Genomic DNA, 25453 nt, shown 5'->3' on the forward strand with positions numbered 1-25453 from the left:
TTTTTTTTTGACCTGTTTAAATTGGGCATTTTATTTTATTTTATTTTTAATATATGAAATTTATTGTCAAATTGGTTTCCATACAACACCCAGTGCTCATCCCAAAAGAGCTCAGTAGTTTAGTATGGCAAGGAGACTCATAAGTAGCAGACCAGTGACATTATTTCAAGTTAACATCTTACTTTACCTCAACCTTGACCTTAAACTTTAGGGTCACTAAATGTTTTATGAATGTTAGCTCGTATGTGTGTGTGTGTGTGTGTGTGTGTGTGTGTGTGTGTGTGTGTGTATCAGCCTACATTTGTATGTACTCATACTCATAATAGTAATAAAATTAGCCAGCATTTCATAAAGTCATGTTCTATGTGCCAGACACTATATAAGTGTTTTGCAACTCATTAACTCATTTAACAGCAAAACACTACAGAGTTTTGAATACTCTTATTACCTTCCTTTTATAGGTGAGGAAACCGAGGTGTAGAGAGATTTAGTGACTTGTCTGTAAGTAGCAGAACTTAGATTAGAGCCTGGAAGTCTGATTCCAAAGCTCATGCTTTTAACTACTAAACTATGGATCCTCCAGGCGTGGAGATATCTCTGTGTACACATGCACATTCATATATATGGATACAGAGAGAATGAGAAACACAAGACAGGAAGAGCTGATTAGGTCTAAACCTTGACTGACGAACTGAATGGTTATCTAAATAGGACTTTTCCTAACCTTTCTGGCAATCTGGTAAAGCTTATGTACCCCTTCTCAAAAATATGTTTTTAAGAGCTTACGCATGGTATATAGGGATCCAAAGTAAAGTAGCTATGTTGAAGTACAGTTATCAAACTATTTTAAAATTATGATATTGCAGTATACCTACAATCATATTTTATTGATACGTTAAATAGCAAGGTCTAATGGAAGATCTAACAAGTATAATTTCAAAATAGCAATGAGTTTTTCTTTTTTTTTTTTAATTTTTTTTTCAACGTTTATTTATTTTTGGGACAGAGAGAGACAGAGCATGAACGGGGGAGGGGCAGAGAGAGAGGGAGACACAGAATCGGAAACAGGCTCCAGGCTCTGAGCCAGCCCAGAGCCCGACGCGGGGCTCGAACTCACGGACCGCGAGATCGTGACCTGGCTGAAGTCGGACGCTCAACCGACTGCGCCACCCAGGCGCCCCTCAAAATAGCAATGAGTTTAGGGGCGCCTGGGTGGCTCAGTCGGTTAAGCATCCGACTTCGGCTCAGGTCATGATCTCACAGTCCGTGAGTTCGAGCCCCGCGTCGGGCTCTGTGCTGACAGCTCAGAGCCTGGAGCCTGCTTCACATTCTGTGTCTCCCTCTCTCTCTGACCCTTCCCTGCTCATGCTCTGTCTCTGTCTCAAAAATAAATAAACATTAAAAAAAAAAATTTAAAAAAAAATAGCAATGAGTTTAAATGCTATTTTAAGATACCACAACTATAATGAGATAATATGTGATAATATTTTATAAAATCTCAAGTGATCTCAAAATGTAATATGTCCCTTATTATTATTATAATTCTCATTTTATATGTTAGGACACTGAGACTCAGAAGTTAAGAAATTTAGTTGTAAGGTTAATAACTGCACAGCTGAGACTCAAACCAATTTATTTGATTTTGAATCCTATGTTCTCTCTATTGTTCCCATGTTGCCTTTATAACAATAAGCGTATAGTTTTTATTTTTTTACATTTATTTATTTTGAGAGAGAGAGAAAGGGACAAAGAGAGAACCCCAAGCAAGCTCCACATTGCCCGAACCCATGAACCGTGAGATCATGCCCTGAGCCAAAATCATGAGTCAGACGCTTAACCAACTGAGCCACCCAAGTGCCCCTAAGCAAATAGTTTTTTTTTATTTTTTTAATATTTATTAAAAAAATTTTTTTTAATGTTTTTACTAATTTTTGAGACAGAGTATGAGCAGGGGAGGGGCAGAGAGAGAGGGAGACACAGAATCCGAAGCAGGCTCCAGGCTCTGAGCTGTCAGCACAGAGCCTGACACGGGGCTCGAACTCACAGACTGTGAGATCATGACCTGAGCTGAAGTCAGACGCCTAACTGACTGAGCCACCCAGTTGCCCCAGTGTTTATTTATTTTTGAGAGAGAGAGATAGAGCATGAGCTGGGGAGGAGCAGAGACAGAGGGAGACACAGAATTGGAAGCAGGCTCCAGGCTCTGAGCTGTCAGCACAGAACCCGACGCGGGGCTCAAACCCACAAACCATGAGATCACGACCTGAGCTGAAGTCGGATGCTTAACCAACTGAGCCACCCAGGTGCCCTTGGTTTTTAAATGACCACAAACGCCTTCCCAAGATTGTAGCAATACAAAAGGTGAAATGTATGAAGTGGGTGAAAGCAGATGAAACGCATCTTTGATGCCACATGCAGGTAACATTTTACAACAAGCAAATAAAAGGTTAATAAAGAATGCTGGGGGGCGCCTGGTTGGCTCAGTCGGTTAAGCGTTCGACTTCAGCCCAGGTCATGATCTCATGGTTCATGGGTTCAAGCCCCGCATCAGGCTCTGTGTTGCTAGCTCAGAGCCTGGAGCCTGCTTCGGATTCTGTGTCTCCTCTTTCTGCCCCTCCTTAGGTCATGCTTGCACTCACTCTCAGTCTCTCTCTCCCTCTGTCAAAAATAAATAAACTTAAAAAAAAAAAGAATGCTGGATTTGCTCGTGTCGGACAGTGTGGCACAGTAGCTATTAGGTAGCAGCTATCACTGTAAGTGACAGTCATATCTTCTAACTGCTAAGTTGGAGCTCTGGTTTCTGCACGTACCAACCCATTAACCACCCAGACTCTTCTGCTTCAGCTAGCCTTAAAATAACTGCATGCTGTGGAATGGTGGCCTTCCAGTCACGGTCCCCTCTCAGCTTTCTGAGCTATGTTCAGGCTGAGCACATGCAGAATGCCAGCCCCCGGTAAGCAAGCACCATTTGGTCATGGATTAGAGGCTATCTCCACAGTCGCCAGAGTAATTAAAACAACAGAGCACACTAGCCAGCTGCTTTCTATATTAGCTGCTCCTGGCAGCAATTCAAATTTAAGTGCACTGCTGTAGAGTGAATATGAGTTTACATCCCAAACCCTACATGTGTGCAGCGTATTGCAGTTACCAAACACTTCCAAACAGGAAATTATTTCACTCAAACATCAAAATAAGCTGTTGTGCAGACTGGACGGGTATTGGCTGAATGCTATAATTGAGAGAACTAAAGAAGGGGGGGATGGTAGGTCAATAAAGGCGCAGGCCTCTCTCGGTTATTATTCCCTTTTAGCCAGGAAGCTCAGAACCTGATAGGATTCCCGTTACTCAGAAACTAGCCATAGAGCCGCTGTCCCCTAAAGCAACTCAAAACAGGACCTAAATGAAGCTGAATGCTGCTTTTCTAATCAGGGATAGGGGATACATGCTTTCAGACTCCTCAAATACACAAATTCTGCCACATAGGCAGGCACAACATACTGGATGGTGGCCACGTAACCCAATTAAATCTTCTCTGTCGGCAAGTGTAATAACCAGTCACGCAAAAACAAGTATTTCAGGGATTGAAGAGGAGGCTTGAAGTTTCCCTGTACCTTACAGAAGACTTGGGAAAAGCATAGCAATTGGCCTAAAGTTCCATATCCTAGGAGGTACAGTTACCTATTAACCCCATGGTGTTGACTTCACTTTGGCCCTAAGAAGCCTAGTCAGGTAGGCTTATCCCAGTACATGATGATTGCCTCCATTTCTGAACACGTGTTCTTGTGACCACAGTTCCCAAATCTTCTCCCTCAGTAACATGTCCAATGAGAAATTAAACCTGAATTACCATCATCTTGCTAATCCTACATACTGCTGTCTTTGCTTAACACTGGAAGCCAATACAGTGGCAGAGAGTGCCCTTCCGTCATGAAAGACAACTAGAGACTGGTCTTGTTTCGTATTCTCTAGAAGTATCATTTTAACTCCACCAGGGCTCAAATGATAAAAGGAACATGCTCTACCTATAATATGGTTTAGTTTTATTAATGAGTTTCGGTTTAAGTGAGTCCTTATCTATAAATGCAGTGATAGAATCTCTGGAAACTTCTGGATTAGACATTAGACATTGTGGAGGGAATAACACCCAGCACTGTGTTACCACTCAGCACAGGGGCTTCTATTATCAGATACGGTGAATCAGATGCAGAAGTTGCCTCTGTCTCCCAAACCGAGGTTCTGAAAAAGAACACCTACCTCCTCTAGGAGTTATACACAAATTGTAAGTCTCTTTCAGATCTCAAAAGCGATGACCTCTCTTGCTTTATTACCAGGATACATGGAAACGTGAATCAGCAAAACGAGTTATCTAAGAAACTATAAAGTACTTCTGGGTCCTAACACATCCAAGATTTAAATATATATTGAAATATAGTATTTATTTATTTATTTATTTATTTATTTATTTATTTTTATTCATTTTTGAGAGAAAGAGACAGAGTGCGAGCGGAGGAGGGGCAGAGAGGGAGACAGAGAATCTGAAGCACGCTCCAGGCTCTGAGCTGTCAGCACGGAGCCGGACGCAGGACTCGAACTGACAAACCACGAGATCATGACCTGAGCCGAAATTGGGCACTTAACCAACTGAGCCATCCAGGTGCCCCTATACTGAAATATTTAGAGCTAACACAGTAGCTTAATCTCAGGCACAAAACAACTAAAACAGAAGTGTGACACCTTCTCTTTCTTCTCCTAGCATTTATATTTCCCTTCAAAAATATTTCATTTGAACAGCTTTAGCAGAGTTTATGCCAAAGCACCTTAAAAGTAACTGGCTTCCCTCATTTTCAACTTGTATGTGGTTACCCTCAACTTATATATGAATACCTGATCGTTGTCTGTGATGAAAGTAGGAAATTTTTTTTTCACTTAAAGTACATATCAGGAAGTATCTTTTGTTGTTGTTTTAAAGTAAACTTTATTGAGGCATAATACACTAAATACAGTAACCCCAATCCTTGCTACTCTAGAGTTACTTAATTTTAACAAATATGTAGTCATGTAATCACCACCATCAAGATATAGGCAAGTTCCATCTCACCCCAAAATTTCCCTGTGTCCCTTTATAATCAATCCGTCTTCACATCCCAGCCCTTGTAACCACTGGTCTGTTTTCTCTCCCTACAGTTTTATCTTTCCAAGTATGCGGTGTAAATGAATACCATACGGATCCTTTGAAACAGAGTTCTTTCACTTAGTATAATACATTTGAGATTTTTTCCTGGTTGAGTAGGTCAGTAGTTCATGCCTTTTTATTACTGAGCAGTATCCTACTGTATGGATGACTACAGTTCTTTTGTCATTCTCCACTAGAGGGGCAATTGGGATTATTTCCAGTTTTTAGCAATTATGAATGAGACTTCCTTAAATGTCCAAATACAAGTTTTTATGTGAATATCAGCTTTCATGCTTTTGTTTCTCCTGAGTAAACACCTAGGAAAGAGATTATTGGGCCATGTAGTAAGTCTATGTTTAACTTAATGAGAAACTGGCAGTTTTCTGTAGTGGCTATACCATTTTGAACTCCTACCAGTGATGGCTGAGAGTTCTCATTGTTCTGTATCCTCACCAGTGTTTGGTATTGTCAGGTTTGTTTTTAGTTTTGGTTTTGTTTTAACCATTCTAATAGATGTGTAATGGCATCACATCATGGTTTGAATTTATATTTCCCTGTGTATTAATGATGAGTATTAATTATGTGTATTAATGTGTATTAATGATGTTTGGCATCTTTCTACATGTGTATTCGGTGAAATTTTTCTTTAAAACTTTTACGCATCTTTTAATTTCATTATCTGCCTTTTTATTATTCAGTTGTATTTTTTTATTATTCAGTTGTAAGAACTCTTTTTTGGGGGTGTTGAATTTTATAAGTTCTTTATATTTTTTGGATACTAACCCTTTATCAGATATGTCATTTGCAAATATCTTCTCCCCTTCCATAGATTGCCTTTTAGTTTTGTTGGTTTATTCTAGGTAGAAGACTTTATCAGATATGTGTTTTGCAAATATTTTCTCCCAATTTGTAGCTTGTCTTTCTGTTTTCTTAACAGTGCCTTTCAAACAGCATTTTTAATTTGGGTGAAATCCAATTTATTGATTTTTTTAATGGATTGTTCTTTAGTATCGTGTCTAAGAAATCTTCATCTAACTCAAGGTCACAGAGATTGTCATTTTTGTTTACTTCTAAAAGTTTTATATGGTTATAAAGGTGTTACATTTAAGATTATGATTCACTTTGAGATAATTTTTGTATATGGTGAAAAATATAGGGAAAGTTTTTGGTTTGTTCATTTTTTTGGTTTTGTGTATGGATGTCCAGGTTTTCCCAGCACCATTTATTTAAGATTGTCCATTGGTTTGCCTTTGCACCTTTGTCAAAAATCAACTGATCATATACATATATGAGTCTGTTCAGTACTCTCAATTCTGTCCTATTGATCTAAGTGTCCTTTTTCGGCCATTTAACTTAAATTTGAATTTATGGGCATAAAATCATAATATTTCCCTATTTTCCATTTAATGACTTCAGGCTCTGTAGTGTTGTACCTGCTTTCATTTCTGATATTGGAAATTTCTGTCTGCTCTGTTTTTAATGATCACTCTGATCAGAGATTTATCAATTTCAATGTTTTCCAAGAGCCAACTTTTAGTTTCATTGATTTTTTTCTAGTGTTTTTCTAATTTTAATTTCATTGATCTCTGCTCTTATCTTATTATGTACTTCCTCTGCTTGATTTGGATTAAATTTGGTCTTCTTTTTTTAGTGCCCTAAGGTAGAAGTATAGATCATTGATTTGAACCTATTGTTCTATTGTAATACAAGTATTCAATGCCGTATATTTTCTTCTAAGTCCCCTCATGTGTAGAGTATGAACCTTACAACAGTACTTTTATTTTCATTCATTTAATTATGTTTTTTAATTTCCTTTGAGATACTCTCTTCAACTCATGGATTATCTGTGTGATGTTTAATTCCCAAATATTCAGTGATTTCCCATTATATTTCTGTTATTGATTTGTAATTTAATTACATTATTGTCAAAGAATATGCTTTGTATGATTTCACTTCTTTCTTTAAAGTTTATTTATTTTGAGAGAGAGAGAGAGTGAGCAAGCACAAGAGGGGGAGGGGCAGAGAGACGGAGGGAGAGAGAGAATCCCAGGGTGGGGCTCAAACTCCTGAACCTGAGTTCGATCATGACCTGAGCCAAAATCAAGAGTCGGACACCCAACTGACTGAGTGACCCAGGCACCTCTGTATGACTTCACTTCTTTAAATCTGTTAATGTTTGTTTTATGACCCACTATATGGTCTATTTTGGTGAATGGTCCCATCGGTGGGTTGTTTTTTTCGTTTTTTTTTTTTTTGCGGGGTTTTTTTGGTGTTTTAAAAGGTTATATACGTGGCTGTTGTTAAGTGACATGATCAATAAATATCAGTTATATCCTGCTGCTTTAATGGTATTCAGTTTTTTTTCTGTCATCACTGCTTTTCATTTTAGTAGTTCAACCAATTATTGAGAGAGAGAAGGGTATTGAAGTTACCCATTATAATTGTAAATTTTTCAAATGTTTCATTCACATCTATCAGTTTTTGGTGCTTCTATTTTGAAGCTCTGTGATTTGGTACATACACATTTAGTACAGATTGTTATGTATTCTTGGTGAATTGATCCCTTTATCATTATATAATGTTTCTGTTTGCCCCTGGTAATTGTCTTTGCTTTGAAGTCTATTTTACCAGATTTAATATCTGATATTAATCAGCTTTCTTTTAATTAGCACTTATATAGCATATCTTTGCTCATTGTTTTACTTTTAATCTACTTATTATATTTCAAATGAGTTTTTTTTTATAAATAGCATATAGTTGGGTCTTTGTTTTTTTTTTTTTTATTATATATGAAATTTAGTTGGGTCTTTGTTTTATATCCACCTCTTTTTTTATTGGTGTATTTTTTGTCATTTACCTTTAATGTAATTATTGGTGTTAAGATTTAAGATTTCTAGTTTATTATGTCTTTACTGTTTGTAAACACTGTTTTCCATTCCTGTTTTTTCCCCTTTCCTGTCTTCCTCTGAATTTCTTAAATGTTTTTAGTTTTCAATTTTAATTTATATGTAGTGGGGCTATTTGTAACAGCTTTATTGAAATTTGCCATACATCCATACCATGCAATTCACCAATTTAAAGTACAATTCAGTGAGTTTGTATATTCAGAGTTGTACAAACATCACCATGATTAATTTTAGAACAACTTTATTACTCCCCAAAGAAACCCTGTATACCCTTTAGCTATGACCCCTCAAATGCCTGCCTTATTTATTCCTCAGCCCAGGCAAGCACTGGCTATACAATTCTTGTTTGACAGCTCATCTCCACCCTTACCCCCAACACTTGAAAAATGTTCTGGCAATAGTTTCTCTTGAGAAATACATTGTGACTTGAATAGTTTTTCCCTTATAATAGGTTCTTCTCTCTGGCTGCTGTCATGATTTTTTTCTTCTTTAGTTTTCAAGTTTTGATTATGATTGACTCAGCATGGATTTCTTGGGGTTTATTCTGTTTGAGTTTTGCTCAACTTTTTAAATCTGTAGGTCTGTGTCTTTCATCAAATTTGGGCTATTTCCAGCCATTACTCCTTCAAGTATGTTTTTAGCCCTTCATTCTTTTTCCTCTCTTTCTGGAACTCTGGTGATATGAATGGTAGGTACTTTGTTATTGTCCCATGGAGCCCTGACACTCACTGATTGTTTTTGTTTCTGTCTTTTCTATCATTTCTTCAAATTGCATAATATTTACTGGTCTGTCATCAAGTTCAGTGATTCTTTCCTCTGTCATCTCCATTCAGTGAGGTTTTTATTTTAGTTATTTTATTTGGTTATTTACTTGTTTATTAAACTATTTATTATTCCGAAATTTTCATTTGGTTCATCTTTATATTCTGTCTTTCTTTGCTGTGACTTTGTATTTTTCCATTTGTTTCAAGAATGTTCATAATTGCTTGTTGGAGCATTTTTATCATAGTTACTTTAAAATCCTTGTCTGATAATTCTAGTATCTATATCATCACAGTATTTGTGCCTATTGATTGTCTCTTTTTGTTTAGTGTTTTTCTGGCTCTTGGTTTATCTAATAATTTTGGATTATATCCTGGACATTTTGTGTATTTTGTTATGAGACTCCGGATCGTATTTAATAATCTCCTATTTTAATAGACTGACAGTCTGTTTTGGTTTAGAATGAACTTTCTGTTCCAAAATTGTGGACTATGGGTCAAATGTCATGTTAGTTTCCATAGCTCTTACAGGGATCTTCTGGTCTGCCCTACATGTGTGCTACCCAAGCTAATTTAGAACCTCGACAGTATTCTACCCAGAGTTCACTTCTCAAAACTTTGGCTACTTTGATTCTGGTTAGTTTGACACATGGACTGCCCAGAGTTGTTTATGACTTCATGCACCAATTTAAAAAATTGCTTTCTCCAGCCTCTTCCTCTCCATAATCCTCCCCACTGATCTAGTTGGAAAGGGCTAGGATACTACGTCATTGCTATCCTTTTCTTAATGCAGGGCATGATGGTTTATAGGGCTCCTCTCCACAGTCTCTGCCATGCCTAGTAGGGGGGAAAAGAGGTACAGTTTCTTTCACTGTATGTGCTTTGAGTAGAGCAAGTATAATCAACAGGGTTGAGTCTCCCAGGGCTACCCTATTCCCAATCCTGGAGAGAGCAGGCTTCCTGGGGAATTTTGTATCTACCCATTGGTGTTTCTGGTTGTGGGTTACTTTAGCACCCAGGCCGTCTTTAGAAGGAAAAAAAAAAAAAAGGAAAGAAAGAAAGAAAGGGAAAGGAATATAGGGAACTCACCATTAGGTTGTTTCCTGAGTTCCACAGTCCCTAGTTTGTCTCCTTTTCTCAACCTTTCATGTATTTTGCCTGGGTTTTTAGTTGTCATTAGAGGAAGGATCAGGGTAGTATGCACTTGCACCATATTGTAATGGGAAGCCAATCATGATTCAGTTTTGTATCCCTTGTAAAAGCATACCACAACGTGTAGTGTATGGTCTACACAAAAGAAAGGAGTGAGAGGGGAAAATAAGTGGCTCCGTATCTCACAATGGTAATTCAGCATAACATGGTAGTTAAGAATATGGTCTTTATTTTTTTAATATTTATTTTTTTATTTCTGAAAGAGAGAGAGAGAGAAAGAGAGAGTGAGCACAAGCAGGGGAGGGGCAGAGAGAAAGGGAGACACAGAATCCAAAGAAGGCTCCAGGCTCCGTCAGCACAGAGCCCGACGCAGGGCTTGAACCCACAAACTGTGAGATCATGACCTGAGCAAAAGTTGGATGCTTAACTGACGGAGTTATTCAGAAGCCCCAAGAATATGGCCTTCAGAATCAATTATCAGTTTGAGTTTTAGCTCTACCTACTTTCAGTATAATATAAACTGGTTCCTTAACTTCTCAGAGTCTCAGTTTCCTATAATATGGGGGTAGTGATATCTGTCTCATCGGGTAAGTAAAAATGGCATATATTTCATGCTTTTAACACAAAGCTTGATAATAAAGTTGGCAGACGTATTCCTAGTTATACTAGTAATAACAACAATTACCAAAGACCACTGTTTTCTTATACTCATAGGAAACTCTGCCCTTAAAGACAAAGAAGATCAATTTGGGAGGACACCACTCATGTACTGTGTGTTGGCTGACAGACTGGATTGTGCAGATGCTCTCCTGAAGGCAGGAGCAGATGTTAATAAAACTGACCACAGCCAGAGAACAGCCCTCCATCTTGCAGCTCAAAAGGTGAGAAGTTAAATTCCTTTGAAGTGTAAACCTTTTGTGAGATATTTGTACATTGATTAATGGGACTATGGAATAGACAGATGGTAAAGAAATCACAAGTATGTGACTCTTAGTTCCATTTGTTCTCTCTGGAAGCAGTCTATACTGCAGAGAATAAAGCACAGATAATCATGAGTGGCCCTATTCACTTATCCGCATTCCTTAAGCAATGGAATTCATTTTATGATCTAAGATTAAGTCAGGGAAAAGTAATAAAAATTGTATGTATACTATGACAGACCACATTACAAATCGATTTATGCATAGGGAAAAAGCAAAAAGCAAAGACCAAAAAGAAAAACACTAAGAGGGTGCCTTGGTGGCTCAGTCAGTTAAGCGACCAACTTCAGCTCAAGTTATGATCTCACAGTTTGTGAGTTCGAGCCCCATGATGGGCTCTGTGCTGACAGCTCAGAGCCTGGAGCCTGTTTTGGATTCTGTGTCTCCCTCTCTCTCTGCCCCTCTCCTGCTCGCGCTCTGTCTCTCTCAAAAATAAATAAACATGAAAATATTTTTTAAAAAACACTAAGTGGGGCGCCTGGGTGGCGCAGTCGGTTAAGCGTCCGACTTCAACCAGGTCACGATCTCGCGGTCCGTGAGTTCGAGCCCCGCGTCAGGCTCTGGGCTGATGGCTCGGAGCCTGGAGCCTGTTTCCGATTCTGTGTCTCTCTCTCTCTCTGCCCCTCCCCCGTTCATGCTCTGTCTCTCTCTGTCCCAAAAATAAATTAAAAAACGTTGAAAAAAAAATTAAAAATAAAAATACTAAGATATTAATAGTGGTTGAGTTTTAACATTGGTAATATGTATGAATTTTGGTACTTTTTACTGTTTAAAAATTTCCCCCTCACAACTATTAATTATCTTTTACAACAAAAAGTTGCAGTCTCTTTTAAAGTATGGGCATTAAGCATAAAAGAAATTCCATTTTCTAAATGTATTTCACCTTTTTAAAAATCTAAAACTGTATTGCCAGTATAAATAATTTCAGGTTTGTTAAAGACATTGTCAAGAGTTGAGATTTTTGAGATTAAACATATCAAAAAATTAAAATGGGAAGCTTATAAATTCATTTAAAGACTTCTTTATCTGAAAATGATTTTTCCCTCTGTAAAATTATGGTGTATAAGATATATTTCCAGTGCCTGATATTTTTCTTTTTGTTATTTTAGACATATATTTTTGGAATAAAAAGCAATAAAAATTAGCTAGATCCAGCAGAAACTATTAGAGTTATTTCCCATTAAAAAATGTGAACCAGATATAGCTGATTAATTGAGGGGTTAGAAAAATACCTTTTTCATTAGTTGACTACATAAAAAGAGACTGACATTAAGAGATACTACTGAATATGCTAGTTATATGCTGTGATCAGTTAGGTCTGTCAGGTTATTCCCAAAGTTATTGCTCTTGAATTTGCTTTTCATTATAGTAATTTTTTAAAAAATCTCCCTCATTTTCAATTTCTGTTTTAACTACTGTTCAGGTATTTGTAACCTTTCACCTAGGCTTGTCAGCTGTAAAAATTATTCACTCAGGAGGGGTGACTCCATTTAACTTGTTATCGTAAAAAAGTAAACATTTCAGATTGGAAATAGCCCTAGTATTAAGAATTTGATACACTTTAGATTTTTCATTGTGGTTCATGTAGGTTTAAAAGCCAACTTCAAAAATGTAGGTAGCTTCACATCAAGTGGGTCATGTGAAAAAACTGGGGGTTTGAGTCAATGAGCCTACAGCCATGTCATCTTTGTAGAGGTGTAGCGTGACAAAAAAGGCTGAGAAATTGGGTTAGTTATAAGTCTTCACAAGGTACAGTGCATTGTTTTCTTTTGCTTTTTGTTTCTCCTTTATTTTTTCTTTGTTTGTTTATTTTGACAGAGAGAGGGAAAGAGCGAGCACGGGGGAGAGGCAGAGGGACAGGAAGAGAGAATCTTAAGCGGGCTCCATGCCTAGTGCGGAGCCAGAGGTGGGGCTCAATTTCACAACTGTGAGATCGTGACATGAGCTGAAATCAAGAGTCGGAGGCCAAACTGAGCCAGCCAGGCACCCCACTCCTTTATTTTTTAAATTGTGACTTTCTACAGCATCAAAGAATAAATAGAACTATATTTACATGTCACAATTTACATAGCTGATTTCAGAAATAGCCAGTTTCTGATAATTATACATTTCCTCCTTTTCCCCCTTTCTCTGTGTTGCGGTTTGTTTTTGCATATTTGTCAAAAGCGGAAATGTATCTTTAGGCTATACTAACACTAGTAGAATTTCCAGAACAAGAGTGGTCATAATTCTTTAATATTCTGCTCTGTCCAGATCAAAACTGGGTTTTGTGTTTGATTTTGTGCTTTATGCAAAAGCACCATTATTTTTCAAAATCAGAGCTAGTATAGATCAGGCAGGAATAAGAATGTGAAGGATCTAGAAATAATTTTCAAAGAATAGTTGGAGATGACATGACCCAGGTCACACCTGGGACACCCTGCCTCTGAGCAGATACAAGCACAAATTTTCTTTAGAGCAAACATCTTCACCCCAAACCAGGATTCTCCCATATTGCATAGACCAAACAAGATCTCACAGTGAAAGATCACCAAACATTTGAGGAAAGAATCTACCATGAATGAGAGTCAGAAGAAATGATAAACAGATTTATTCCCTCAGAAACCGATATTGGTATCATTAGAAATACCATGTAAACTAACCATTGATGGAATGGTTAAAGATAGAAGAAATCAGAAAAATGAACAATCAGTAAGAGACTCTCATGACTAGGCATCAGTTCTTGCCATGACCACTTATTTTAGAATAACCTATCCACCAAAAACATTTATAAAAACTGAACAAAATATATGTACATAGTTTGAAGGCATTGTGAGCAGTCAGCATAAGCAGGATCTAAGAAATTACAATCATTCGGAGAAGAGAATCATGGGAAATGAACACCACATTTATCTCCTTCAAGGCATCTTCCAAAGTAGGACACAAAAGAATACAACCCTAGCAGGAAGTGATTATCTTATGAGGCTGAGAAACCACAGGTAGAGTCTGGAGTTAGCAGTTGCTGGAAGGTGAAAGGGCAAAATCCTGGAGAGGAGGGAACCGCAGAGAAAGAACTTGAAAATCTGGGTACAGATTTTTTGCTAATTGTTAGCAGATTCCTAATCTGTGCTTGTGCTGGGCGAGGCTCAAAGAAACCCAGCAGTAAACAGCAGCTGGGAGACCAAAGAGCTAAGCAGAGATTGTTTTAAAACTGTCCTATGTTTTCTTTCCTGTGTAAGTCTTTAGTACATAACAAGTTGGTTTTTGTATAGGGATCTATTCTCATTTTAAAACATATGAATAACTAATTGTCCCAGGACGACCTAGCTCATTAATTTTTAGCCAATTAGTGTCTGCTGTGTTCCAGTGCCAGGCTTTTATACTGTGTACCTCCAATCCTTTTTTTGTTTTGTTTTTAATTATGGTTTTTTAAATAAAGAGTCCTAGGGCACCTGGGTGGCTCAGTCAGTTGAACATCCAACTCTTGATTTTGGCTCAGGTCATGATCTCATGGTTCACAGGAGCAAGCCCCACGTCAGGCTCTGCACTGACAGCATGAAGCCCACTTGGGATTCTCTGTCTCCCTCTCTCTCTCTCTCTGCTCTTCCCCTGCTCACGTCCTCTCTCTCCCTCTCTCAATAAATAAATAAATAAATAAATAAATAAATAAATAAATAAATAAATAAATAAATAAATAAATAAATAAATAAATAAATAAATAAATAAATAAATAAATAAATAAATGGTCCTGAATACGAGGGAGCTAAATAAATAAATAAATAAATAAATAAATAAATAAATAAATAAATAAATAAATAAATGGTCCTGAATACGAGGGAGCTACTTAGAAAATTTAAAAAGTTACACCATAATAGTACTTTAGGGAGACAAATACGACAACTAAAGCTCTTTTGGAAGAAGAAGAGAGAGGAGGTACATAGAAAGTTATTACAGTTCAGGCCAATAAGAGAGGAGGAGTTTGGTCTAAGAGATATATTGTGGAGGTAGAACTGTTCATCCATTCCATAGTTGCCAAATGTCTACTATGTAGTCATGATTATGCACCTAGAGAGAATATAAAAAAATGAATCACGTATGTCTTGGTGAAAAAGTACTCTCCATACTGATACCTATTAAACTTCATTTGTCTTTGTTTAGTCACCCTCTCTGATCTATCAGATATCAAATATTCTTCTCAAGGCTTGTCTATCCCATTCGGTTCTGTTATCTGTGAACTCAGAAGTGTGCTATTTGCATAATCATCAGTATTCATGTATATGTGCATGAATGCATTCATTCAAAATATATTCAAACTGTTACTGTGTAACAGGTGCTGTGCTAAGGCTTTGGAATACAAAGATGAAAGACATGATTCCTGCTCATAAGTTGTCTACAAAGATCGTTAACAAAGATACCAAGTGATAATTAAAGCTGGCCTTAGATATAAAGCCTTAGATATAGATATAAAGGTATCTACCTTTTATATCTAAGCATTTTATAAAGTATCAACAGCCATACCATGTAAATAGTCATTTATTACTACTGACCTGAAGATCAACCATTCTCATATGTTATTTACTATCTTTTTGCTTTTTTTGTGATAGTGACCCAATTATGTATCTTTCATTAGGTTGATTAGTAGGAAAAACTCTTGTTCCCATAGCATGTTGTTCATGTCTCCGTTAGAGCCCCATTATCTTGTACTGTAATAATTGCTCACTTGTCTCTTTCCCACTGGACTGGATCTCCAGGCAAGAACTTTGTTTTCTTTATTTTTGAATCCCCTAGAACCTAACACAGTGTCTGACCTGTCTTGGCCGAATGAATGAATATACTTTGGATTACTTATATAGAAAGTCATTATTAATACAAATGCCAGACATTTTGTTTATTAGAAACATTTATCCGGTTTCAGAACACATATGTGGGAAAAACTTATTGAACCGTGCTGATTGGCTTACTTACTTTGACACATACTCACTTCTCTGGAAACAAATTGCTGTTTGTCCAAGCAGCTAAGAAAATGGTACCCACAAGAATAAAATTAATCTCAATATACTGAACATCTGTACCTAATTTATTTTTCATTTGTACCCTCAGTTTAATCCAAGAAGGCAATCAGTCATACCTTTTCTGGGTTTCTCACAAAAGATACCTAATTGTTAGAAATGTTTTCCTCCAGGGAATCTGCTATTTCTCTCACTTCCACAGATACATTTGTTTGTTAATAAGGATAAAAAAAGTCTTGGCAATCTTATTAAATGTTAATAGTTATGCATTTTTAATCTTCCAGGAGGTTATTAGTTTTGTTTCGAGGAGATTAAGACTACCCACTGAAAAATATATCATGTTAAACACAAAAACTAAAGAAGCTTCACACTGTGGTTGTGTTGTGTACGTATATGTGTGTTTTTTTAATTCACCACGTAATTCTCAATTCATCCTTGAAAACTGAATATTAATTTTCTGTTTTCAAGATAGGCTGTTTCCAGGTTAATGACTTAAAATAATTAAAGGAGAAGAGTAGAATACCTCTGAAACTTTTCAGGAAAACTTAATACCAAGTAACAATATTAAGATATTAGATTCCCTTACTTTATACACACTCATTTAATACACAAACACACAAAACAGTCCATCTCCCAGTCTCCTGGAACTCCGTATCCCTGTGTGTGCGTGTTCATACACATACATATACATACTTCTGCTTAACTCCATGCCTACCACCGATCATCATAAATTTCACTTACCTATTTTCACCCAACTAGTGCTGTTAGTTCCTGTCTTAACACAATTCCTGCCATTTAAAAAAGATTCAGTTAATGTTTGTTTAATGAATTTATGAATGAAGGAATGAATCAATAAATTCGAATGCCAGATAAATTTATTATGAATGGTATGGTCTTCAAAACTGTTGAAATTTAAACTGGTTATTGTGTTTATTCCTTTTCATTATCCACCCCAGCCCCATATAATTTTGTTAGTGGTATTTTACAAGACTCTGTGAGCTTAACTTCCCATCAAATATCACTCTGGTATGCCTCAATTTCTTCATCTATAAAATGGGATAATATACTTCTCCCTGTCTGCTTTATAGGAATGATGTGTTCTTAGATAGAAAGCATTTTGGTTGGTAGAGAAATATACTAAGACTGTAGGTTATCAACATTATCGCTATTGGTCATACTGCAATATAGGTATAAACTTCATAGTACTCTTTAGGAATCAGTAGATGTCAGAGATAAAAAGGTCCTTCAGGATCTTCTAGTCCCAATCTGTTATTGGACGAAGAAATCGGGTCAATTCTCCTTTCAATTCTCTTTTTTAACAAATTACTCATCATTCTCTTTGCCTTTGCATATACCTGAATGTTTTTTGTCTTATTTTTAAGCTACTTTTTAAAAGTTTTTATTTAAATTACAGTATAGTTGACATACAGTGTAATACTAGTTTCAGGTGTACAATATAGTGATTCAACACTTCCATACATCACCTGGTGCTCATCACAAGTGCACTCCTTAATCCCCATACCTATTTCACCCATCCCCCCACCCACCTCCCTCTGGGAACCATCAGTTATATATTATGACTGTAACCATCATATATTATGGCTGAGTAATATTCCATTATATATATATTTTTTTCTTTTTTTTTTTTTTCGTGATATCTTCTTTATCCATTCATCAGTCAGTGGATATTTGGGCTGTTTCCATAGTTTGACTGTTATAGATAATGCTGTTATAAACTTCAAGGTGCCAACAGACTCATGAAAAAATGCTCAACATCACTCATCATCAGGGAAATGCAAATCAAAATTACAGTGAGTTATCACCTCACACCTGTCAAAATAGCTAAAATTGACAACACAAGAAAAACAGATGTTGGCAAGGATGTGGAGAAAGGAGAACCCTCTTCCACTGTTGGTGGGAATGCAAACTGGTACAGCCACTCTGGAGAACAGTGTGGAGGTTCTTCAAAAAGTTAGAACTACCCTATGACCCAGCAATTGCACTACTAGGTATTTACCCAAAGAATAAAAAAATACTAATTCAAAGGGATACATGTACCCCAATGTGTAAATTAATTATTTAAAAAATTTTTTAATGTATTTTACTTTTGAGAGAAGGAGGGGGAGGGGAGGGGAAGAGAGAATGAGAGAGGGAGACACAGAATCTGAAGCAGGCTCCAAGCTCTGCGCTATCAGCACAGAGTCCCGATGCAGGCCTTGAACTCACGAACCACAAGATCGTGACCTAAGCCGAAGTCGGATGGTTAACTGACTGAGCCACCCAGGTGCCCCAAATTAATTATTTTAAACTTACAGATAAGAATAGAGAATCATATTAAAATACTCAGGTAACCTAATACCCAGAAGAGATAAAACTGAATATTTTTTGGTTTTGCTCCAGATTTTCTTTAATGAAATAAAACATTATAGATTCACTTGAGGTTTTCTGTTTATCCACCCAAATCCCATTCCCCTCTTTTCATGTCTCCTTGGTCTATCTTAATTTTGGTGGTTTCAATCCCCATGCATATTTTTCTACCTTTTCTTTATAGGGATATACCCATAATCAATATCATTTCACATGTTTAAAATCTTTATATAAGTGGTATTATATGATATGTGTCATTCCCCAACTTGCTCTTTTAACATTTATGCTAATGATTTTGAGGTATATGTTGAAACACGTAGCTCTGTTCACAAAAGATTATATGCAGATTCTGAAAGACACGTGAAAAGGTGTCCAACATCATTACTAATTAGATAAGCGCAAATTAGAGCCACTGTGAGATACTACACAATCATTGAATGTCTAAAATGAAACAGTCTGATAATACCAGTTGGTGAAGAGGATATGGAACAGGTGGAACTCACAAACATTTTTAGTGAGAATGCAAATTGATTAATCTACCCTAGAAAATGGTTTGATAAACCTGAACACACACACACACACACACACACACACACACACACAATCACCGCAATTCACGTTCCAATCCCAGTAATACCAAAGAGAAATAAGCACCTCATTCTACGAGAAGGCATGTATGAGAATGTATGTGACAGTTTTATATACAGTAGCAAACATTCTTAGTAGTACAAACCTCCCAAATGCCTAGCAACAGACGAATGGGTAAATAAACTGACGTATTCCTACAATGGAGTACTACACAACAAAAATAATGAACTACTGATACATTGCACCATGTGAATAAATTTCACAGATATCATGTTGAGTGAAAGAAGTCATGTATTTTTATGAATTTTAAGAACAGGCAATACTTTGTGGTGATTCAAATCAGATTCATGGTTACCCAAGATATAGATATTGACTGAAAAGGGGCATAAAGGAAGCTTCCAGGGATACTGGAAATGATCTATATCTTGATCTGTGTGTTCATTACATAAAAAGTTCTCAGTCTGTATACTTAAGATTTATCTACTTTATTGTTTATATGTTCTGCCTCGATTTAAAAATTATTTTTGAAAATGGAAAGATGTCCAGAACTTGATGAGTGTTATTTACAGTATGTATTATTTATAGCATATATTATGTGGGATAAAGAAGAATGGAATCAAGAATAGTTCCTGATATAAACTTTGAAGCACTCTGGCCACATTTCCCCAGCCTTAGCTTCAGAAGCTCTATGAAAGCCCTGTATCTAGACTCTAACCCAGTGGTTCTCAAATTTGAACATGTATCGAAATGACCTGGATGCTTCTCTGTAGTTGTATTCACTCATTAGCTCATCTTAACATAATTTACTAAGTGCCCACTCTACCACACATTATGTAGTCAGTAGATACCTGAAGAGTAAGCAAATGAGGTTTTGGCCATTGGGATGCTTCTGGAAGAAGGCACCAAAAGACATCTGTGATGCCCGCATTACTTAGGAATGTAGTAAGTCTGAGTGTATGAAGCCCTTATATTCTGGAATCTTAATGCTCTCTCAAGATCTTTGGGCTGAGATGAGTGATGTTAGGCAACTCTCGTAGTTTACCCCATTTGACTTCACCCCTAGCTAGGTGGCCTTTTCCAGGCAGGCAGAAAGTCCCAGTCTGAAGAATCTTTGCTTCAGTATATTCCAACTTCTGAGGTTTCCAAACACACTTCAAGCTCATCTTCCTCGGAGTATTTAGACACTATCTCTGAACCTGCCTTCTGGTGTTCCAGTTTAGAAACTGATTTTAGATATTTAGGATCATACACTCAAGAGCATTCCAAGCAAATTCAGAGTTGGTCTGCTTTTAAACAAATCTGAGAACTGAAATTAAAACCTATCTGTCCTTTAATACTTTGACTATCCTTAATGTACGTCTCCTTGCATGGATGATATTTGTAGTCATAAGGAACAGCACATCAACAAATCTTGATTGAAATCACTACTTTGAATTTTTCTAACATAATTCTAATGAGAAAAAAAATTCATTTAGTTTCATGGTGGCTTTATAGCAGTCAGAATAGTTAAATATTATCTATTTTTCTTTTTTTTAAGTTTTTTAAAAATTTATTTTGAGAGAGAAAGCATGCACGCAAAGAGGGATTGGCAGAGAAAGAATTCCGAGCAGGCTCCACGCTCAGCACAGAGCCCGATGCAGGTCTTAAACTCACAAACCACGAGATCGTGACCTGAGCCAATATCAAGAGTCAGACGCTCAACTGACTGAGCCACCCAGGCACCCCTCTATTTTTCTATATAAGTAAACTGAGGTATAGTTTGATTGAATTCTTCTAGTTCACTCTGATACTTGTAGAGTCAGGAATTACTTTGTTTTTCTGATTCCCAGCTTCGTGTTCCTGATAATGTTCCATGGGAAGATAACTTACGTACTTTTCTGAAGCTTACTTTCTCAGACTTCTGGTTCTTCTGACCTAGAGTCATTTCCAAATCTAGTTTCCCAGTCAAACCCCCAAAGAAGTGCCTAAGGTTTTCCCTCTCATGGGCCAGATTCAGAATTTAACCCAGAACTTCCACTTTTCAGGGCAGCATTTTCCCTCGATGTTATGACACCCCTCAAACACAGCAGGGCAGCCTTGCAGATTGTATTTTAAATCTATGTGGCTTGCCGAATTTTGTTTTGAACATGTTCCTGTCTCCTACAACCATGGTCATTTTCTAATCATCTTTATCTCTTCACTGACCCCCAGTTTTACTAAGTCATGAAAATGCAAGCATCTGCTTTCTATGAATAGATTAGAGATCCCCACAAGCCTAGATTCCCATGGAAACCAATCAAAAACTAAAAGGAAAAGAAAGAGTATATATTGAATTTCCCTGAGACCTACAGCTTGTTTTTCATTAGACTCATGCTGATTTCTTTTAAACTCTGGGCACAGGGCCAGTGAATATTTTTACAGCTGATAAAAAGGAACTTCAGATCCATTTACTTTCATTTAAACTTTTAAAAATTAATTTTCTATATAACATCAATTCCAAAGAAAATTTGAGCATTAATTTGATAATTGTCTCCTTATGCCATAGGATTATATTTGCTCATATAATTTTCTCTTTTTGTTTTTTTCCTTCTTATATTTTACTGTTCAGAAGAGAATGAGAGGGAATCAGGGGGTCTGTTATTCCTACAGTATGAATATTGTCAGCCCCTGGGCACAGCATTTTCCCTATAACCAATTATAGGGCTCTTTATACCTCATTTGACTGTTAAGCTTTTACAAAGTCCAAATAATCACTTACTAATATGATAACAGATATATAACCAAAATGCCAAAGTAAGGGGGATCAGGAAAGCCAAGGAGGAGGTGACTGGGGAGAGTAGGGTGTAAATCTAAGTAAGGTAATCAAAATGGTTATCATTAACGTGGTAACATTTGAAACCAGACTTGAAGGAGGTGAGGAAGTTAGCCATGTGAATGGCTGAGGGAACTTTCTTTTGTTCCTGGCAGAAGGAACGAAGCCTTAAAACAGGAATATGCCTGGGATGTTTAAGGAATACCATGGGGGCTAGCATGGTTATAATGAGTGAGCTAGGTGGGAAAGCAGTAGGTAATGAGGACATGGAGAAATGGTAGCCAGATCTTACAGGGCCTTTGGGCCATTGTCAGGAATATGTTTTCACTCTGGATGAGATGAGGAGGCATTGGAGGGTTTTGGGGAAAGGAGTGACCTGATCTGACTTATATATTAATGAAATAATCATCCTGGCCCAAATAATTTTCTGCAGACTTACTATTATCCATTCCTTTAGTCCTTCTTCATATATGCCCTCAAGTCTCCTTCCCATCCTGATCCCTTTTACCATATATGCACACAAGTGCCTAAATCCCCCTGAAAATAAGACACCTAGAATAGAATACAATGCCAGTCTGATGAGCACAGAGTATGCCATGATTTTCATCATTGACATTTTAACAACCAAATGCAGTCGATGTTTCAAAATCTCTAACTTTGCTTTATGCTTACTATTGCATAAACTAATCCTGTGGTTTTTGGACCCAAATGTAGCATTTTATTGTATCCATATTTAATCATTCCTTGGAACTTCCCAGACTTATTTAGGTAGAGTTTACCATTCCTTTCTCTGTTCCTCCAGTACCTTGTATACTCACCCCCCTGTTATGTCACCTATCCCACCGAAAGATATTTATTTGTTTACACATTTTATTTCCTCACCAACAATGCACATCTTCATATCAGCAAGAGTGTGATAGTCATATTTTTTATTACCAGTGCCTTGTACTTAATACATACTCAGTTAATGGCTGATGAATTGAATTGGGTTCATCATACAATTTGTTGAGGTCCTCTTGATTCTTGAGTCTGTCATTCAGTATAGTTGCCATTTCTGCTCCAAATGAGTCACCAGAAGTCTCATCCTAATCTTTGATATCAAAATAGATCCTGTGTGCGGAAAAGCTTAATCACTGGAACACTACTACTAAAATTAACTTCAGTGTAAAGGCTTGTTGTATTCTTTCTTTCTACTTGTCTAAATTGTGTCATCTGTGGTAATTAGGCTTCTTGAAAAATTTTATTTACTCTATCAGAGTCTACTTGTTCGCCATTCCAATTCTGATGAATAATTCACTCATTCATTTGTTCAACAAATACAGTTTGAGTGTTTAATCTGTATCGTGTTGCATTATATATCTTGAAATATTTAAATTCAACTTGTGTCTAAATATTTAAAGTCTTTCAGATTCTGAATCATCATAAAGTTAACATTTCACCAATAAAACTCATTTTTAAGAAATTTATTGAGTATAATTGAGTATACTCCATTTATCTCAAACAATTTTAGATTTCAGAAGACATTGTATTTTGTAAAATTTCTTTTTCAAACCCTTTCAATCTCTGTCATTTATCAGATTGATTCTTTGCAAAGCATTTGTTAGGAATTGGAGGAAAATTCAGACTATACTTTGAAGTACTGACTGTAAATTTCTAACTCTGTATGTAACTGGTCATTTTCAATGTTGTGCAGATTGTAAACTAATACAATCTGTGGGAGTTTGTGTGTGTACATGTATATGTGCACAGAGGTGCATGCTTTAAATTGTTATTTCATTGAATGGTAATGTGTATACGTATTACGAAATTAAATATACCATGAAGATTTACAGTGCATAATCTAAGAGCAGGGCAAAGCTTCTATCTGTAAATCAAAACACAGAAGTGATAGGAAAGGATGAATAAATATGGCCACATAGAAATAAGAAAGACTTTTCTCTCCCAGAAAATATCATAAGCAAAGAAAAAGGAGAAAGACAAACCGGGAAACAATATTTGCAAGTTATGTCACTAACAGAGGGTTAATATCCCTCATATATACAATGGGGAAAAAAGACCAATGACTCTATAAAAAATGAGCAAGAGATATGTATAGATAGTTCACAAGAAAAAGAGTTTGAGTAGCCCTTACATATGTGAAAAGATGCTCAACGTTGTTCATCCTAAGGGAAACGCAAGTTAAAATTATAATGAGGTGTTTTTCATGTGTCAGGTTGGCAAAAGTGGAAAAGTTTGACAGAGTACTCTGATGAAAGCTGTTCCTGGAGGGAACAAAACAGTACAACCTCTGTGAAGGGAAAGGTAACAATATCCAGCAAAAGTAACTAGAGTATGCACTTACCTTTGACCCAACATTTCCACTTCTAGAAAAATACACCAGTAAAAATAAGAAGTGATGTCTGCACAAGGCTATTTAATTGCAGCGTTATTTGTAATAGAGAACGCATGAAGGGAAAAAAGAGGAGGACCACACAATGTAATGCTATGCAGCTGTAAAGAGTAATGAAAAATATTTCTATATAATATATTTTGTAATTTTATGTATTTATTTTGGGAGAGAGAGCGAGTGGGGGAAGGGTAGAGAGGCGGGGAGAGAAAGAGAATCCCAAGCAGGCTCCACACTGTCAGCACAGAGTCCGATGTGGGGTTCGATCTCACAAACTGTGAGATCATGACCTGAGCTGAAATCAAAGAGTCAGGCATTTAACCAAGTGAGCCACCCAGGTGCCCCTCTATATAATATTTTAAAACAACCTCCTGGAGTGAAAAGCGTGGAATTTTATGTACGGTCCATCAGAAGTGGAACTTATAATGCAGGTGACAGTGGACAAGCTAGACTTGGAGTGCCTGGGGCTGAGAACACCCCTACGATGGGCAGAAAATGAAAGAAAGCCCAGCCAGAAATCATGGGCGGTATCCCAGCCACTGGAGCTAAAGGCAACCTGGAGTACAAAACATGCTGAGTTGTGGGGATGAGGGAAGGAGGTAATCTGTCAGTGAGACCTCAGCCACAAAGTTGAAAGAGCAGGTAAGGAATGACAGGACACCATTCCGTGGGAGAATCACAAAAGACAAGCTGGAAGAAATTTGGATACTAGGTGGGTTTTTAAGTTAGCACTGAAAGAACAGAATTAGGGCCTCAATGCCTAAGACCATTATACTGTTGAGTGGAGAGATGAATGGATGGATGGATGGATAAATAGGCATCAATTTGCTAGACATTAAGGTACAAGACTGAGACTAGATTATAGGAGCAAGGCAGAAAACTGAGTTACACTGTCTGGATCACAACCTGAAGGCATCCAGGTCGACTTAACCCTCACTGATCTCCGTAACAAGCTAGACTTAAATCTTTCCTTAATTAGGGTCAAGGTAAGTCCCAAGCTGGGGGAAGGATAGCATGCAGACCACAGTATCTGGAAACAGAAAATTGGATACCCTTATCTTTTTTACCTTTTGAATAGCAAGAAAAACCTTCCTAGAAGCTCTGTGGCAGACTTTCTTTCCGTCTCTTGGACTCCCAGACCTAATTCACTCTCTTGGCAAAAATGAAACCACCATGATTGTTCAGATCAGTCAAAGCCACTGGATTTGGCGACAGCCCAGCCTTCCCTGAAGGACCTAATCACTTAAAGGAAGATCAACAACAATCAGGGTTCTGTTAGCCCAGAAGTAGATGGCCATAGATGTTAGGTAGGCACTCTGTAGTGTTGGCCACTGTGTCCTTCGGACACTTACAGAGCTTGG

The 25453-nt window shown here is 37.1% G+C and overlaps 1 protein-coding gene across 6 annotated transcripts in view; it reads left to right on the forward strand.

The window, feature by feature from the left end:
• Positions 1-25453, forward strand: part of INVS (inversin) — a 156328-nt gene that overhangs the window by 9727 nt on the left and 121148 nt on the right. For all 6 annotated transcript variants that reach the window (XM_003995663.6, XM_006939320.4, XM_045043038.1 and 3 more), the window contains one exon: positions 10707-10873. In XM_003995663.6, the coding sequence (XP_003995712.2) occupies positions 10707-10873 (167 nt within the window). The remainder of the gene's footprint in view (positions 1-10706; positions 10874-25453) is intronic.

The sequence above is a fragment of the Felis catus genome, chromosome D4 (assembly GCF_018350175.1).
Source record: "Felis catus isolate Fca126 chromosome D4, F.catus_Fca126_mat1.0, whole genome shotgun sequence".
NCBI classification, from domain to species: domain Eukaryota; kingdom Metazoa; phylum Chordata; class Mammalia; order Carnivora; family Felidae; genus Felis; species Felis catus.